Genomic DNA, 15,006 nt, shown 5'->3' with positions numbered 1-15,006 from the left:
TTTGACCTCCTCTTTACCTGCATCCTGGTTACGTCTTCAGAGACCCTACTTCCAAATAGCATCACACTCACGGGTACCAGGGGGGAGGACTTAACAAACCCCATCCAGGTAGAAGGTACGGATGTCAATGCCAACCTCAAAGACACCCCCCCATATTCCCATTCAGTTCACCGGTGTCGGCTCTGAACAGACCAGGAGGAGGGCAGCAGTGGCTCCAGCTGCCGTGGTGCTGGGGACGGTGTCTGCCCAGCGCGTCCCCCACCGCTGGTGCCTGATTGAGCTGCCGAGGGTCTTCTCCGCCTCCGCCGATGAGGACCGAACATCGTGGCCCTTGCGCAGGCCGGGCAGCCGTCCACAGCCACCGTCCCGCTCTCCGGCCACGCTAGCTCTCCCGCACTGTTACAATATGGTGCACGGGGGTCTCGAACAGCGCACATCTGAGCGCCTTCTCCGGGGTCCACCTTATCGAGGATATTCTGTTCGTCGGACCTGGTGCCCAGGAAGTGGCCAGGACTCTGTGTGTCCTACTGAGACGCCTGCTTGCCGGAAGACAGAGAAATACTACAGGGACTCGGCAGGGGAGAGGATGACCCTCGGTTCCAGCCTCAGGAACACCTGTAGCCGCGGGCGCGGACGATGGCTCCTTCCGCTTAGCTGGGTCGCCGCTCACTGCTGTTGCTGCTGTGACAGCCACCACCCTGAAGAGCCGGAGGTGCCCCGAGCAGGCGTGAGTCCCCACTGCTGTGCGTCAGCCCCTGCCCTGCATCGACCGCAAGCGGCAGTCCTTCTAGCGCTCGGGGGAGGGGGCAGGGCGGGCCTGGGCTTGCAGGCCTGCGGCCCTGGGGCAGGAGGTGGCCCTCATGCTTCAGAAGGACAATTCACAGAACATTCCGCATGTTGGGCGGGGGCTCCCAGTGGGGCAGGGACCTGAGTGCTTCGGGCTGGAGCACCTGGCCAGCTTTCCTGCTTCCTCCTTTCCGGCCTCTGGGACATCACCCTCCCCCCTCCCCCCCACAGGCTTAAACAGTGCCCCCCCCCACCTCATGTCTCCCCAGTCCTTATTTGGAAATAAGGTCTTTGCAGCTATAATGAGGTAGGATGAAGTCATACTGCATTGAGGGTCCCTAAATCCCACGACAGGTGCCTTTATAAGAAGACACACAGAGAAAACGCCGGTGTCGTCAGGCAGAGACTGGGGTGCTGCCTCTTTAGATAAGAGACGCCGAGGGCCTCCGGCAGCACCAGGAGCCTGGAGGAGGCTGGGACACATCCCCCCACAGCGTCTGGAGGAGACGAATCCTGCCGACTCCTTGGTCTCCGATGTCTGGCCTCCAGTCGGTGAGGAGGTAGACTTCTGTTGTTTTGAGCCCTCGGTCTGCGGCGGCCCCGGGAAGGTAACCTCCCCAGAATAAATGCCCTGTACTGAAGTCCTTGTCCCAGGCTCTGCTTTTGCATCGTCAGGCTTGCCCTGCCCCCGCCACGGGCGGGAGAGTGGAGCTGGGCCCTGCCCCTGCCCCTGCCCCTGCCCCTCGGGCCCCCCGCAGGAAAGAGCCGTCCCGGCCCTCAGGGAAGCCTCTCAGGGTCTGTGTTGCCAACACACTTGCCGGCCTCCGCCAGAGACAACGGACCAGGAAGCCGCCGGCCCCCGAAAACTGTCGGTGCTGCAACGAGGCGCATCTGGAGGCAGCCTCCCCGCCCCACACCGGGCCCAGATGCCTCTGTCACGGGAACTGCTGACACCCCTTTCCCAAGCTGGCCCCTCTCAGCTGCAAACCTTGATCCGCCCGGGCCTTCAATCTGCCCATGTCATCACCACCGGAATAGAACTGGGCGTTTCAAAAGCGCCAGCCCTTCCCGTCCCTTTTTTCTGGCCCTGTAAATATGTGGGCAGAAATAGCAGCCTGCAGGCTGGAGGGAGTGATTGCTGGTGGCGGAACCAGGCGCAGGCTCCTGCCCGGGTGGGCCTCGCGCGTGGGTGCCCGAGGCAGTCACAAAGGCCGGCTTTAAATAGCTCCCTGTGGGTTAGTGCAGCGGAAAGAGGGCAGCCTGCAAGCAGCAGGGAGGGTGAGGAGAGGCGGGTGTGGGTGGGGCAAGATCCCAGCAGCAGGGGGCTTGCACCCAGGTGAGCGGGGCAGCTGCAAGAACTTGAACCTACCGGCACCCCCCCTGGGGGCCCAGGAGATGGAGCTGACCCTCCCCGGGCTCCTCTGGTGGAATGAAAGACTTGGGACAGGACCCAGGTTGCCTCCAGGGGAGGGCGGGTGGCCCTGAGCCCAGCCTGGCACCTTCAGCACACCATCTGGGGCCTGCACACCTCACCCCCAGGCAGTCCTCCAGGCTCCGGGGAGGAGGGGAGCCGTGACCCCGCGTGGGGCCGCGCAGACCAGAGGGTTCCCGGGGCGAGGCGGCGAGGGAGAAAGGGACCACTGCCCTGGGCGTCACCTCGCCCTGTTCGTGGTGTCGGCCCAGCTTGGCTGCCCCCAAGCCCCCTGCTGTCCGAGGCGGCCCGGATCCCCGGCTGACCCAGATCCAAGCCACCTGCTCTCGGCTCGCCCCGAGGTCCACTCCGCTTGCAGCTTCTGGTCACGTCGGACCCTGGAGGTCTTGCCTCTTGGCCCATCCCACGGCCCGGCATGACGGTAACAAGGGCTGAAGCCTCGTCCTTTAGAGCAGGGGCCCAAAGTGGCAGCCTGGTGCCAGAAGGGGTCTTTAGGGGGTAAAGGGCCTTGGAGCTAGAGGTGGAGGTGGAGGTGGAGGAGACAGAGAGGAGGAAAAGGGGGAGGAGGGGGAGGAGGGGGAGGAGGGGGAGGAGGGGAAGGAAAGGAGGAGAGGGAGGGGGCGAGGTGCAGGTGGAGGAGGAGGAGAAGAGGAGGAGGAAGAGGAGGAAGAGGAGGAAGAGGAGGAAGAGGAGGAGGAGGAGGAAGAGGAGGAGGTGGAGGAGGAGGTGGAGAAGAAGAGGAGGAGGAGGAAGAGGAGGAAGAGGAAGAGGAGGAGGAGGAGGAAGCGGAGGAGGAGAGGAAGAGGTGGAGGAGGAGGAGGAAGAGGAGGAGGTGGAGGAGGAGGAAGAGGAGGAAGCAGAAAAGGAGGAGGAAGAGGAGGAGGAGGCAGAGGAGGAGAAGGAGGAGGTGGAGAGGAAGCAGAGGAGGAGGAGGAGGAGGAAGAGGAGGAAGCAGAGGAGGAGGAGGAAGAGGGGGAGGAGGAGGTGGAGGAGGAGGTGGAGGAGGAGGTGGAGAAGAAGAGGAGGAGGAGGAAGAGGAGGAAGAGGAAGAGGAGGAGGAGGAGGAAGCGGAGGAGGAGAGGAAGAGGTGGAGGAGGAGGAGGAAGAGGAGGAGGTGGAGGAGGAGGAAGAGGAGGAAGCAGAAAAGGAGGAGGAAGAGGAGGAGGAGGCAGAGGAGGAGAAGGAGGAGGTGGAGAGGAAGCAGAGGAGGAGGAGGAGGAGGAAGAGGAGGAAGCAGAGGAGGAGGAGGAAGAGGGGGAGGAGGAGGTGGAGGAGGAGGTGGAGGAGGAGGTGGAGGAGGAGGTGGAGAAGAAGAGGAGGAGGAGGAAGAGGAGGAAGAGGAAGAGGAGGAGGAGGAGGCGGCAAAGGAGGAAGAGGAGGAGGAAGAGGGGAGGAGGAGGTGGAGGAAGAGGAGGAGGAGGAAGAGGAGGAAGAGGAAGAGGAGGAAGAGGAGGAGGAGGCAAAGGAGGAAGAAGAGGAGGAAGAGGGGGAGGAGGAGGTGGAGGAGGTGGAGGAGGAGGAGGAAGAGGAGGAGGAAGCAGAGGAGGAGGAGGAGGAGGAAGAGGAGGAAGCAGAAAAGGAGGAGGAAGAGGAGGAGGAGGCAGAGAAGGAGAAAGAGGAGGTGGAGAGGAAGCAGAGGAGGAGGAGGAGGAGGAAGAGGAGGAAGCAGAGGAGGAGGAGGAAGAGGGGGAGGAGGAGGTGGAGGAGGAGGTGGAGGAGGAGGTGGAGAAGAAGAGGAGGAGGAGGAGGAGGAGGCAAAGGAGGAAGAGGAGGAGGAAGAGGGGGAGGAGGAGGTGGAGGAAGAGGAGGAGGAGGAAGAGGAGGAGGAGGAAGAGGAAGCGGAGGAAGAGGAGGAGGAGGCAAAGGAGGAAGAGGAGGAGGAAGAGGGGGAGGAGGAGGTGGAGGAGGTGGAGGAGGAGGAGGAAGAGGAGGAGGAGGAAGCAGAGGAGGAGGAGGAGGAGGAAGAGGAGGAAGAGGAAGAGGAGGCAAAGGAGGAGGAGGAGGAGGAAGAGGAGGAGGAGGTGGAGGAGGAGGAGGAAGAGGAGGAGGAAGAGGAGGAGGAGGAGGAAGCAGAGGAAGAGGAGGAGGAGGAAGAGGAGGAGGAGGAGGAAGCAGAGGAGGAGGAGGAGGAGGAAGCAGAGGAGGAGGAGGAGGAGGCAGAGGCGGGGGAAGCGGAGGTGATAAGCCGGGTTGTGGTTTGGGCAGATGGACCAATCCCCTCCTTTGCCCTTGGACGCAGCCTTGGTCTTCTGGGAGCGGCTGCCCGGCACCCCCGTGCTGGAACACCTGGACCTCAATGGTCCACTGGGCCCTTTTGTGAGTGGGCGTCCTCTAGCATCCCGTCCCCAGGGCCTGGAGACACTGCAGACCCCTGGGCAGTTTGTGCAGGCTGGAGGCGGATGGTAGGACCACCCGATTCACAGAGTCTGATTCGCACAGAGTCATCGTCACGCTCCCCTTGAGGTGGCTCGGGCTGGGGCCCACCAGGAGGGCACCGCGGGGCCCGGCTGCCTCCTTGACCACAGCACGGCACGGACCTGGCTGACCTTGTCCGTGGGAGCCGGCTTCCCGGGCTCCACAGCGATCGCAGAGCGGTCCGGTCCTCTCACTGCCGCTTCCGTTTCCTCCGAGTGTGAAGGCTCACCTTGCTTTGGTGCCGTGGAAAACCCGGACACCCTTAGTAAGAGCTGCCTGTCAGACCTCCAGTGACGAACAACTCCCATCACCCTGCCTGCAACCGTGTCACCCCATGTGCGTGGTGGGGACTGGGGACTCAGCGGCCCCCTTTTACCCATCGCCATATCCGAGAAGGCAGCGTAATGGCACCCTGGCCACGGGACCAAGAGACCAAGGGGGGAGGGAGTGACTCCTCGAGCCTCTCTCCAGGACCCTGCATCTCTGCCCCTCCCACCAAGGCCCAAGGACGTGGCCACATGGCTCGCCTCTGGGACACGGCTCCAAGCCCCTCTGTCTCGAGCCCATGGAGCCCCCAGCTCCAGGACAGCTCTCCGGGCAGCCAGGGTGCGGCCACGGCCCAGCCGCAGCAACAGAGAACGCAGCCAGCAGCCAAACGCTTTGTTTTATTTCATGCTGGGACCAAAGGCCCGTGGACGCCCTTCTCCACCACTTTACCAAGAAAGTACCACCGCCCACTGCCAGCCTCCTCCCGTGACCCGGTCCCAAGCCCACAGAGCAAGTGCCTAGAATCAGGATTGTTTTGTGAGTCAGATGCATAGCTTCCCAGAGGCCACGAGCCTGCCTGGCTCAGCCTTGGGTCAGGTGCACCCTGCCGCTAAGGGGGAGCTGGGCCGGGGGTCTGCAGGAGAGGTGCGTGGGAGAGCCCCGGGTGGTTTTCCAGGTGATGGTGGGGACAGCGCCTGGGGTACTTAGGGAGGCCGAGGCTTTCCTCTTGTTTCACGCGGCCTGTTGTCACGCCCCCTTCGAAACAGGCAGAGGGGGCAGATCCACCCGAGAGCCTTTCGCCTGGTGGCCGTGGGCTCCAGGATAGGTGAAGCAGCCTATCCAGGATAGGTACCTGCAGCCTCACATGGTGTAGGCTGCCCAGTAGACGACATTGACCGCCACGAAGGCAGCAGGGAACACTGCGCGGGCGTAGATGTCGATGGTGTCTGCGTCGATGGGCTTGAAAAGCCCACGGAGGCCTCCCTGGCCCCCCGAGCGGTGCCCGCCCCGCTTCTTGGCCTCCCCCGTCTCCATCTCCACACACCTGTAGGTGCCCATGAGGTTCCCAGGCGTGCGGCAGGGCCGGCGGGACACTGCCAACTCCTGGGTGACGCCAGCGGCCGACAGGGAGAAGAGCACAATGGCATTCTTCACGTCCATCTGCACAGGGGGACGGGGCAGGGCTGAGCCAAGGGCGGGCTCCGCTCCAGGACCCCCCACCCGGGCCACGGCTGAGTCCCTCAGCAAGTGTCGCTGTGAGCCGCAGCAGGCAGGGCCTGCTCTCCTGTGCCCGGGGGCTGCAAGCGAACCCCCCAGAGCAGTAGGCAGAGGGTCCTGAGTTGGTCCCAGGAAGAGTGGCCCCACCAGCACTGCCCCTCTGTGTCGGTGGCAGGGGGTGTGTGTGAAGGGCATGGGGGGGGGGGGGGGGGGGCTGTCCTTGGTGCTGAACACAAGAGCGCCCACAGGCTCAGCCTCACCTCTGTTCTCTGCTCTGTGGCCTTGACCTTGGCCTTTTGCTTCTTCCGGTAGTCAGCATTGAAGTGGGCAAAGGCATACTCCACCAAGGCAGCAAACACGAAGACGTAGCAGATCCAGAAGTACACGTCCAGCGCCTTGATGGCCGAGGCCCGCGGGAGGGAAGAGCGGGCACTCACCATCAGCGTGGTCATGGTCAGCACCGTGGTAATGCCTGCCGGGAATGGGTGGTGCCATTGCTGGGGCCCCTGCCACCTCCCTGCCCTCCCCACCCCTGCCCCAAGCCCAAGTGAAATTCAGACTCTTGTGACCAGGCCTGGCTGGCCACTGGCTTGGAACAAGCGGCTGGAAGGCAAAACATGGGCTCATGGGTAGCAGGGTTGGCGCCCTGCTTCTGGGCTCCCGCCCTTTCACCGGCTCCCTCGGAGGAAAGGTCAGGGCCCCGTACCTAGAGACACCCTGGCGGGCACCGCTGCCTGGCTGATCCAGAAGGAGACCCAGGACATGGCAACTAGGAGGATGGAGGGCATGTAGGACTGGATGATGTAGACGCCCCGATTCCTCCGGAGGTGGAAATGCAGGCTGAGCCGAGGGAACTGACCAGCTGCGGGAGAAACGCTCCCTGCTGGGACCTGACCCACCACACGCTGTGGCACCGGGGGGCAGGGGGTGCGGGTGGAGAGGAGGGCTTGGCAGGCACGGAGGGGGGCAACCACTTCAAGCCTCAGGCCCCTGCCTTCCCCACTTTCCCCACACAGCCTGATGGATCAGGAGTCTCCTGTGCCCTGGGCCTTGTCCTGGGAGAGAGGCAGGGCCACCCGGAGGCAGGAGAGGAGAAAGATCCCAGTGCTGCACTGGCCCAGGGCACTGTCCCGGAGTGTGGCCAGCTCTTCCAGCCCTCCCTGGAGCCCAGCCAAGCGAAAGGAAAGAGCCAGCTGGGCCGGCTGGCACCAATGAGCAGGCAGTAGGAGCTGGGAAGGGGCAGGAGGGGTCAGGACAAAGGCAGCCCCAGGTGAGCCCCACACCCTTCGTGTCCCCCCCAAACCGCAAGCACTGAGAGCCTGCAGGAAGCAACCAAGGACCGAGGAACAAGGCAGAGAGAGCCTGACCCGTATCCGCACTGTGGCGCCCTGAGTCCCTCGGTCGGGTGCAGCCTGTGCCCATCAGTGCTGTTCCAGGGGCATCCTCAGGGGGTCCTCAGAGCCAACTAACGGCTTGGTTAAAAGTGCTAGAAGACCGCGAGCCAGGCTCCCAAGAAGAGGCCGCGAGAAGCCGCGTTACCCGATTTGAAGTTCATGAGCTCCGTGGCAAAGTGGTAGCTGGTGATGGTGAACTGGGCCAGCTGCAGCTTGTTCAGCCCGTGGATCTGCTCCTGGTTCTCAGACCAGTAGTACACGATGTCCTCGGATGAGTAGCCATCTGCAGGAGAGCCCCAGGTGGTGTCCCCCGGCACAGGGGGCAGGGGACAGCACAGGACACCCAGCCAGGGTCGAGAAGGCCTGTGGCCATGCCCAACCTCCGGCAGGCAGACAGGACCAGGAGAGCTGGAGAAAGGGCAGGCCGCCATCTCTAGGTGACTCGCAGGGGCTGTCACGCTGGCTCGATGACACAAATACATGCCTTGTCTGGGCGGCACACCCGTCTGTGACCCGTGGGCAGAGGGTCGGGCTGCCCAGGCCTTCCAGCTCCCTCTCTGCCTTCTCTTCAGCCCTCCTGGCCTGAACCACTGAGCCAACCTCGCTCCACGGGTCCTATCCCAGACGCTTCCCTGTCCCCGAGCCAGGCCGGCTGCAAAGGTCCCTGGCGGCCCGAGTCCCCTCTCCCCCCGCAGCACAGTTGCCGAGCAGAGCCCCCTGCCCGGCCCCGGAGGGGCACTCACAGCTCTCCAGATGCAGCATGCACTCTTGCTCGTCCATGGGGTATTTGGCCAGGTCCATGTCGCAGGCCACCGTGGAGGTGATTCTGCCCAGACAACATGCTGGTGAGGCCTCCAGGAGCGAGGCCAGCTCCCGAAATCCTGAGGTCCTCCTGCCCCACCCCCCAGATTTTTTTAATCTCCTGGTTTTTAAAATGTTGGCCGCTAACTCTGTTTTTCAAAGACACAGGTCAGAAAACACATATTCATACATGCACATGTATGTTCGGGACAGCTCGACACACAATAGCCAAAAAAGTGGAAACGGTCCAGTGTCCACGGACGGATGAGTGGATGCCATGTGGCGGAAGGTTACTCGGCCGTAAACAGAAATGACATCCCGGTAAACACCACGACCCTCAAAAACACTGTGCTGGGTAAAGGACAGAAGGCAGACACAGAAGGTCACGTGCTGCATGATTCACTTTATCCGGAAGGTGAGGTCGGTGGGGCGGGCGGACGGATGGAGAGCGAGCACTAATGGGCGTGGGGTCTCCTTCCTGGGGAATGAGACCTTCTGGAGCCAGACGGGATGTTTGCGCAACACTGAGAACGTGCTAAATGCCGCTGGGTCCTTCACGTTCAAATGGTGAATTGTATGTTATGTGAATTTCACCCCCACGTGAAAAACCAAAAGCCACCGTGTTGGCCACAGAGCTGCATCCGTGCGCTTCTTCCCGCGGCCACCTCTGCAGCTGCCGTTACCAGGCGGCATGGGGCGCCGCCAGAGGACGGACGACCCATCCGGCTCCCGTCTGAGCATCTTGGGGGGGCCGGTCCAGGGCTCACCGGATGCTGTACAGGATCACCCCGTCAGGCTGCAGCCGGATAAGCTTGTTCTCCACGGTCACGTCGTGGAACCAGGCGGACTTGGCATTCACAATGAAGGTGTCCGGGAGCCACAGCTTGTCCACGAAGCGGCTGTCCAGGCCCAGGGTCTCGTTGGTGTGGTTGTAGGCCAGCCTGCTGTCCCGCCAGCTCTGGTGCAGGAACACGGTCATGGTGTATTCCTGCAGTGGGAGGCGGGAAGGGCCACTGGCCGTCAGCCCCGCTCCTCTCCTGGGGGCCCACAGCCAGGGGTGGGTGGAGGCTGACCAGCACCTACCATATTCACCTCTGAGATGTGGTCGATGCTGGCCACCTCGATGGCGAGGGCCACGTTCACAGGAGGCCCTGCAGGGAAGAGGCTGAAGCCAGGCTCCCCACCCAGCGCAAGCCCAGGCAGGCAGGACAGGGGTCAGCCAGGGTTTTGCAGGGAAGACCATGTTGGAGGGAGTCTGCCACGAGACCCTTCTGAGAAGACCCACCTTCCCAGCTGTCTCCTGGGGGCGGGGGGCTACCGTCGAGGTGTGACACATGCCCTGGGGACCACAGACGCACCCCTCGAGGGAGCCAGCCCAGGGCCGGCAGGGCTCACCCCCACAGCCGGACGCAGGAGACTCCCCCGTGCCCCCACTGGCCGCCCTCACCTCCAATGCCAGGCCGGAAGTTGCGAGCATAGCCCTCTATCAAGCCATCCAGGTTGGGAAGCCAGGATATCTCCAGATTGGAACCAACATAGTCCCCAATATCATTCATTGCTCTGGAAACGCAAGGCCCACTGGTCACAGGCAGGGTGCCAGGGACAGAGCCCAGCTCCCTTCCTCGGCACCTAAGCCAGGGGCGGGCGGGGGAGACCACGGCGAGAGCCCCTCCAGGCGGGACCTGGCCAGTCCCAGTGAATCCTGCCAGAAACGAGGAGCCCCAGGACTCCTCCACCTCACCCACCAGCCTCTGCTCAGCTTCCGCCGGCCCACCTAGGCTTGAGTGAGCCTTCCAGGTCACACAGAGTCCCCGGCCTCCCTCCACAACTGGTTCGAGGAGGGTGACCAGCCCAGAGCCCCGGCCCCTGGGGACTCTGGATGAAGAGCCTTGGAGGACCCTGACAAGGCACATGGCCCCCCTTTCTGCCTCTGATGGCAAAGTGTCCTGCAGGAGGTGACCTGGGAGAAGAGCTGCGTGACCAGGAAGGTGAGAACAGAGAGAAGGAGGGGATGGGTGAGGTCCCACACCTGACCCAGGCCAAGGCTAAGGGCCCATGGGGACGCTGGAGCCGACCTCCTGCTCTCCGTGCCTTTCCAGGCCGGCCCAGCCCTGGCGGCAGTGATCCCCAGTTGTCACGTGCTCCTGAGGCTTAGCCTGACCCCAGAGTGGCTGGGGCCGTGCCAGTGGCTGCAGACTAGTCCAAATGACAGCCCGTGCTGGTCGTCTCTGGCAGGGCTGCAGGGGGCGTTCCACACGTGGCATCTTGTGGCCTGTACACACCAGACTGCCCAAAGCCCCCCAGCAGTCCACCCACCCACCCCTCCTTGTGCTTACCTGTCCTGGGGTGAACCGGGTCACCCAAAACTCACGTCCACCCAGAACCTCAGAATGGGACCTTATTTGGAAATTGGGCTATAATTAGTTAAGATGATACCATGCTTGATTGGGGTGGCCCTCAATCCAATGAGTGGTGTCCTTATAAGAAGAGAAAGCAGACGCACAGGGAGAAGGACATGTGACAACAGAGGCAGCGACCAGAGACATGCAGCCACAAGCCAGGGGACACCAAGGGCTGGAGAGAAGCATGGAATGGATCCTCCCCCAGAACCCTCCGGAAGGAATCAACCCTGCCCTTGGACTTGATCTTGGGCTTCTGGCCTCCAGAGCTGGGAAGGAATAAATGTCTATTAAGACCCCTAGCCTGTGGTCACTTGTTACTGCAGGCCCCAGGAAGTCACACAGCCACCCCCTCCCGCCCACAGGGCAAGGCCCATCCACAGTCAGGCAGGAAGTGAGGGGGGCATTCAGGAGGGCACTCAAGAATAACTCTCTTGTGTTATCTGTAATGACGCTGCACTCACAGGTGGGTTCTCAAACACCTGGAAGGCTGCCTGGGTTAGGGAAGCACCAGCAGCTGGGCACCCAGCCCCTCCTCTGTCCCACACGCTGGTCCTTGGAAGAAGGTCAAACTTGAACCAGGAGCTCCCTAGCTAAGGACACTCACAAACCCCTGACTTATCCCGTAGGACCACCTTAGGGCCTCTAGGCAACGTCCCGGTCTGGTCCAGGGTGGGGGTAGGGCCGGTGATTTGCTAACAAAGTATAAGGAGGAACTGAATGAAGTCCTGGACCCAAGTAAAGCACAGTGAAAAGTGCAAATGGAGGTCACCCTAACGATCAGACGTAAAGGGACTCGAATTAGGTTTTATTTTTGGACTGGCCCAGCTGCCATCTTGCCGCAGCGGCTCGCCTGCCGGGAACAAGGCTGTCGGGAGACATACCATCCTTCCCTGGCCTCAGGGTGGTGGCACAGGCAGGCGCCCCTTCCCTCAGCTGGGTCCCATGCCCACTCCCAGGCACAAGGCAAGGCCACAGGTAAGCCCCCGGCCACAAAGTTCGCCTTGAAGTGGCAGGATGCCAGTGGATTTCCTAGACTTTGCCACCCCCAGGAGGTGTGAAGGGAACGGACTCCCTGCCCCGTGTCACTTCTCACCTAGCACAGGGGCTGTTCATTTTTCCAGCTGTGAAGAGATGTCGAGGGCCATCCAAGGAGGATGTACTAATGCTAGCCCGGGTGCTGGAGAGCCCTGCTTTCCTCGCACGGTTTAGGTGGGCAGGTAACGGAGTGGACGGGGTACACGCTCTATGTGGGGGGAGGTTGTGGTGCCTCTGATCAGCACCTTGGGGGAGAGGTTCTGCGTCATCTGGTCGCCTTGAAACCCAAGATGGCCTAGGGTGGGGGCTCCCGTTGTGCAGACAGAGAAACTCAGAGACACATGCTCAAACTCCTGGGGTGAAGTGGGCACCATGAAACACTGGCGGCGGCTGCTTGGGCGCCATCAGGCCTCCCTCCCTCGACTGGCCCCTTGAGTACACAAGCCCACCCTTGTCACTTGTCCGTGCCCCTGGGGCCAGAGAGGAAAGGTGGGTGCAGCTGAGCAAGGCGGTGGGGCCCTCCTCCCTGCAAGGACCCTTCCAGCATGCACACACAAGCCCACAGTCCCTGGCAACTCTGCTCTCGGAGCAGCACTAGCTGCGCTGGCCCCTCAGTTACCAAGGATAAGAGGAACAGCACGACAGTCGCACGGTGAGCTAGCAAAGCAGGAGCCACACACACAGCTTCTCCAGGGAGGTGGAGATGCCAGCAATCCAGAGGGCCACCCACGAGGGTGTGCAGCCAGCAAGCTCGGGCCCCTGCCACATGAGCGGGTCTTCAGACTCAGGGAAGGCACAGCTTTGACCCAACCCACAAACGCTGCACAGCACATTTATTCTAAACCACCGAGACTTTCCTGCTGGGAAGCCCAGGATGTGACCTGAGCAGCGGCAGCCAGGACAGGCATCTCCTGTCCCCCTACCACTCCGGATGTGAGGACCTGGAGACCGAGGGAAAGGAGGGTGCTGACCTGCTTCTGGAGTGGAGGGTGAAGGGACAGGAAGCTGGCAGGGGAGGAGGCGCCAGATTGACAGCACTGCTCTGTCTGAAGGTCGCCCGCCAAGGCCCAAAAAGCCCAGAGGCTCTCCTTCCGGCCGGGGCCACAGCCTTCCAGCCTTCCTGCACGGGCAGACGGGCACACCCGTTACCCCCCACTTCCAAGCCAGATGTGGGACAGAGACCAGGATGTTTCAGTTTTTAGAAAGGCGATATAATGTACATATGGACTTGGGATGGGGGCGGGGGTGGTCTGGAGAATTTCCCAGCAGGAAAGTACAAACAGGTCCCAAAAGTAGGGTGAGTGAGCTTCACGTCAGAGCAGAACAGGCTTGGCCACCAAGTGAGTTTTGGTGTCAAACTTGGGCTGAGGCTTTGAGGTTCAGAGCAGCTTGGACTCCAGAATCACAGCTACGTGGCTATGCTGGACCAACAGCTGATCCCAGGCCTCCAGCACATACATCCACGGCCACGCCTCAATGCTTTGCCCTTCCCCTTACCTTGAAGTAGGAAAAGGGAAAAGGGCCATGGAGCTGGATAAGAGAATGAAGCCTTCCGAGGACAGGGGCAGATCAACATTGCCTGTGACCTTCGGCACGATGACCACCCTATGGCCAGACTCAGACCTTCCTGGCTCTGCCCCCCACCCCACAAACAAGGACATTCTGACCACATCCCCCCACCTCCGTGTCACATGCTGCCTGAGTGCCTACAGCCCAAACACAGGCTGATGTTCAACCATTTCCAGTTTCTAAGGCCTTTGACAGCAATTGATTGCCCAGAAGTCTGGAATGCTGGGGGGCAGAGGGGTGTGCTGTATTTGCTCTGGTTGTCTGCAGCCCATGCACTAAGATGATTTTCAAAAAGGGCCCTCACAACTCCCAGGAAGGTGGCGGGCATATGGCCATGGGATGCCAGACTACCCGGAGCCCATTTCAAGTCCCCAGAGGACAGAGAAGACGTTGGGGACCCTACTGGTCCCTAGAAGCCAAAGGGAGGAAGCCACAATCCATGGGGACCCTCCTTCTTAGCCTTTTCCTTCCTTGGGGAGACAGAGCCCTCCTCCCCTCCCCCAGCAGTTAGAAATCCTGAGTCTTCTCTGTCCTCCACCCCCTCACCGCCCCCCACCCCCAGAGGCAGCTCGCTCCTTCCCACCTGCATGCTCCAGAGTTGAGAGGCTGCCATTTGAAATGGCCCCTGGAAGGAGACTCCACAGCGTCCTGGGCCCGAACTTTCTAGCGACCACACACAGCCCTCATGCCGTCCCCCCAGCCCTGCGGGCTGCAGCGGAAGCGTGTCTGTGCAGCTCGGCTCCCATGGGGAAGGGGAGCCTCCTCCCCCGTGTCCGCGGGATGGTTCCTGTCTTCCTCCCTGCAGCTCGTGCCGCGCCGAGCGCTCAGCCCGCGCCTGGAGGGGCACCAGCAGCCAGGGACCGGCCAGGTGCCGCTGGGGCCGAGGACCCCACGCGAGCCCAGGCACCGGGGCGGGGGGTGGGGGGCGGGAATTGGGAGCGGCTCCCACGTCCGCGCGCAGCTCGGCGGCGCCGGTTCAGCACCGGGACGGCGGACAGCACCCGGGGGCGGCCCCAAGGGCAGCGGTGAGTCCGGAGCTAGGGGCCCGCGGGGGACATGGGGTGGGGGTGGGGTGCTCGCGGGGAGAGACGAAGACTGGAGTCGACGGGGAAGGTGAAGACGGGGGTGGGGGCGGGGAGGAAGACCGAGGGCGGCCCCGGGCGCCGCGCGGACCCGGCTCGCTCACCTGGCGCCGCGGTGCTGCTGCGCGCAGAGCATCAGGAGCGGGGGCAGCAGCCAGGCCAGCGCGTCCATGGCCTCGGCGCTCGGCGGGGACCGGGGGCGGCGCCGGGGTCCGGCCGGTCGCGGGCGCTCGCGAAGTTCTTCCCGGCGGCCGCGGCAGCGGCACAGGCGGGGCGGGGAGCGGGGAGGGCGCGCGGCGCGGGCGCGAGGGCGGACCGAGCGCGGAGCCCGGAGCCCGCCCCGCCCCGAACCGGGCCGCCCCGCCCGTCCGCCCCCACCTGCCGCCGCGCCCCCGCCGCACTTGGGAGCCGCGCCGATTCCTCCCCGCTCCTGGGCCACGCAGCCCTGCCCCGCCTCGGGCTCCCGCCCGGCCTGGCCGCGCCCCCCTCCCTGGCGGGCCGCGCTCCGGGGCCCGGGGAGGGGGGGTCCCGCACTCCCCGTCGCACCACCGCTGCCAGGGAGGCGACCCAGGCCCACGACCCGCTTGGTCGCAGCCTCCCGCTGC

The 15,006-nt window shown here is 63.1% G+C and overlaps 1 protein-coding gene across 3 annotated transcripts; it reads right to left on the bottom strand.

Annotated features, from left to right (window-relative positions):
- Positions 1-5,278: 5,278 nt before the first annotated feature.
- On the bottom strand, positions 5,279-14,732 carry GABRD (gamma-aminobutyric acid type A receptor subunit delta). Of its 3 annotated transcripts, none has more exons than XM_045475318.1 (9): positions 14,506-14,732; positions 9,761-9,873; positions 9,397-9,464; positions 9,081-9,301; positions 8,256-8,338; positions 7,658-7,795; positions 6,825-6,980; positions 6,379-6,590; positions 5,279-6,061 (listed from the first exon to the last, which is right to left on the bottom strand). In XM_045475318.1, exons 1-9 carry the CDS (start codon positions 14,571-14,573, stop codon positions 5,762-5,764), a joined length of 1,359 nt encoding a protein of 452 aa, XP_045331274.1. In that variant the 5' UTR covers positions 14,574-14,732; the 3' UTR covers positions 5,279-5,761. The 3 variants fall into 3 exon arrangements, with proteins under 3 accessions (XP_045331274.1, XP_045331275.1, XP_045331271.1); XM_045475319.1 differs by lacking the exon at positions 14,506-14,732 and adding an exon at positions 13,903-14,389; XM_045475315.1 differs by lacking the exon at positions 14,506-14,732 and having other exon boundaries at positions 9,761-10,625.
- Between the last annotated feature and the right edge of the window lie 274 nt (positions 14,733-15,006).

This window comes from Leopardus geoffroyi, chromosome C1 (genome assembly GCF_018350155.1).
Source record: "Leopardus geoffroyi isolate Oge1 chromosome C1, O.geoffroyi_Oge1_pat1.0, whole genome shotgun sequence".
NCBI classification, from domain to species: Eukaryota; Metazoa; Chordata; class Mammalia; order Carnivora; family Felidae; genus Leopardus; species Leopardus geoffroyi.
The sequence above is the reverse complement of the archived record's forward strand: the minus strand, read 5'-3'. Positions and strand labels throughout refer to the sequence as shown.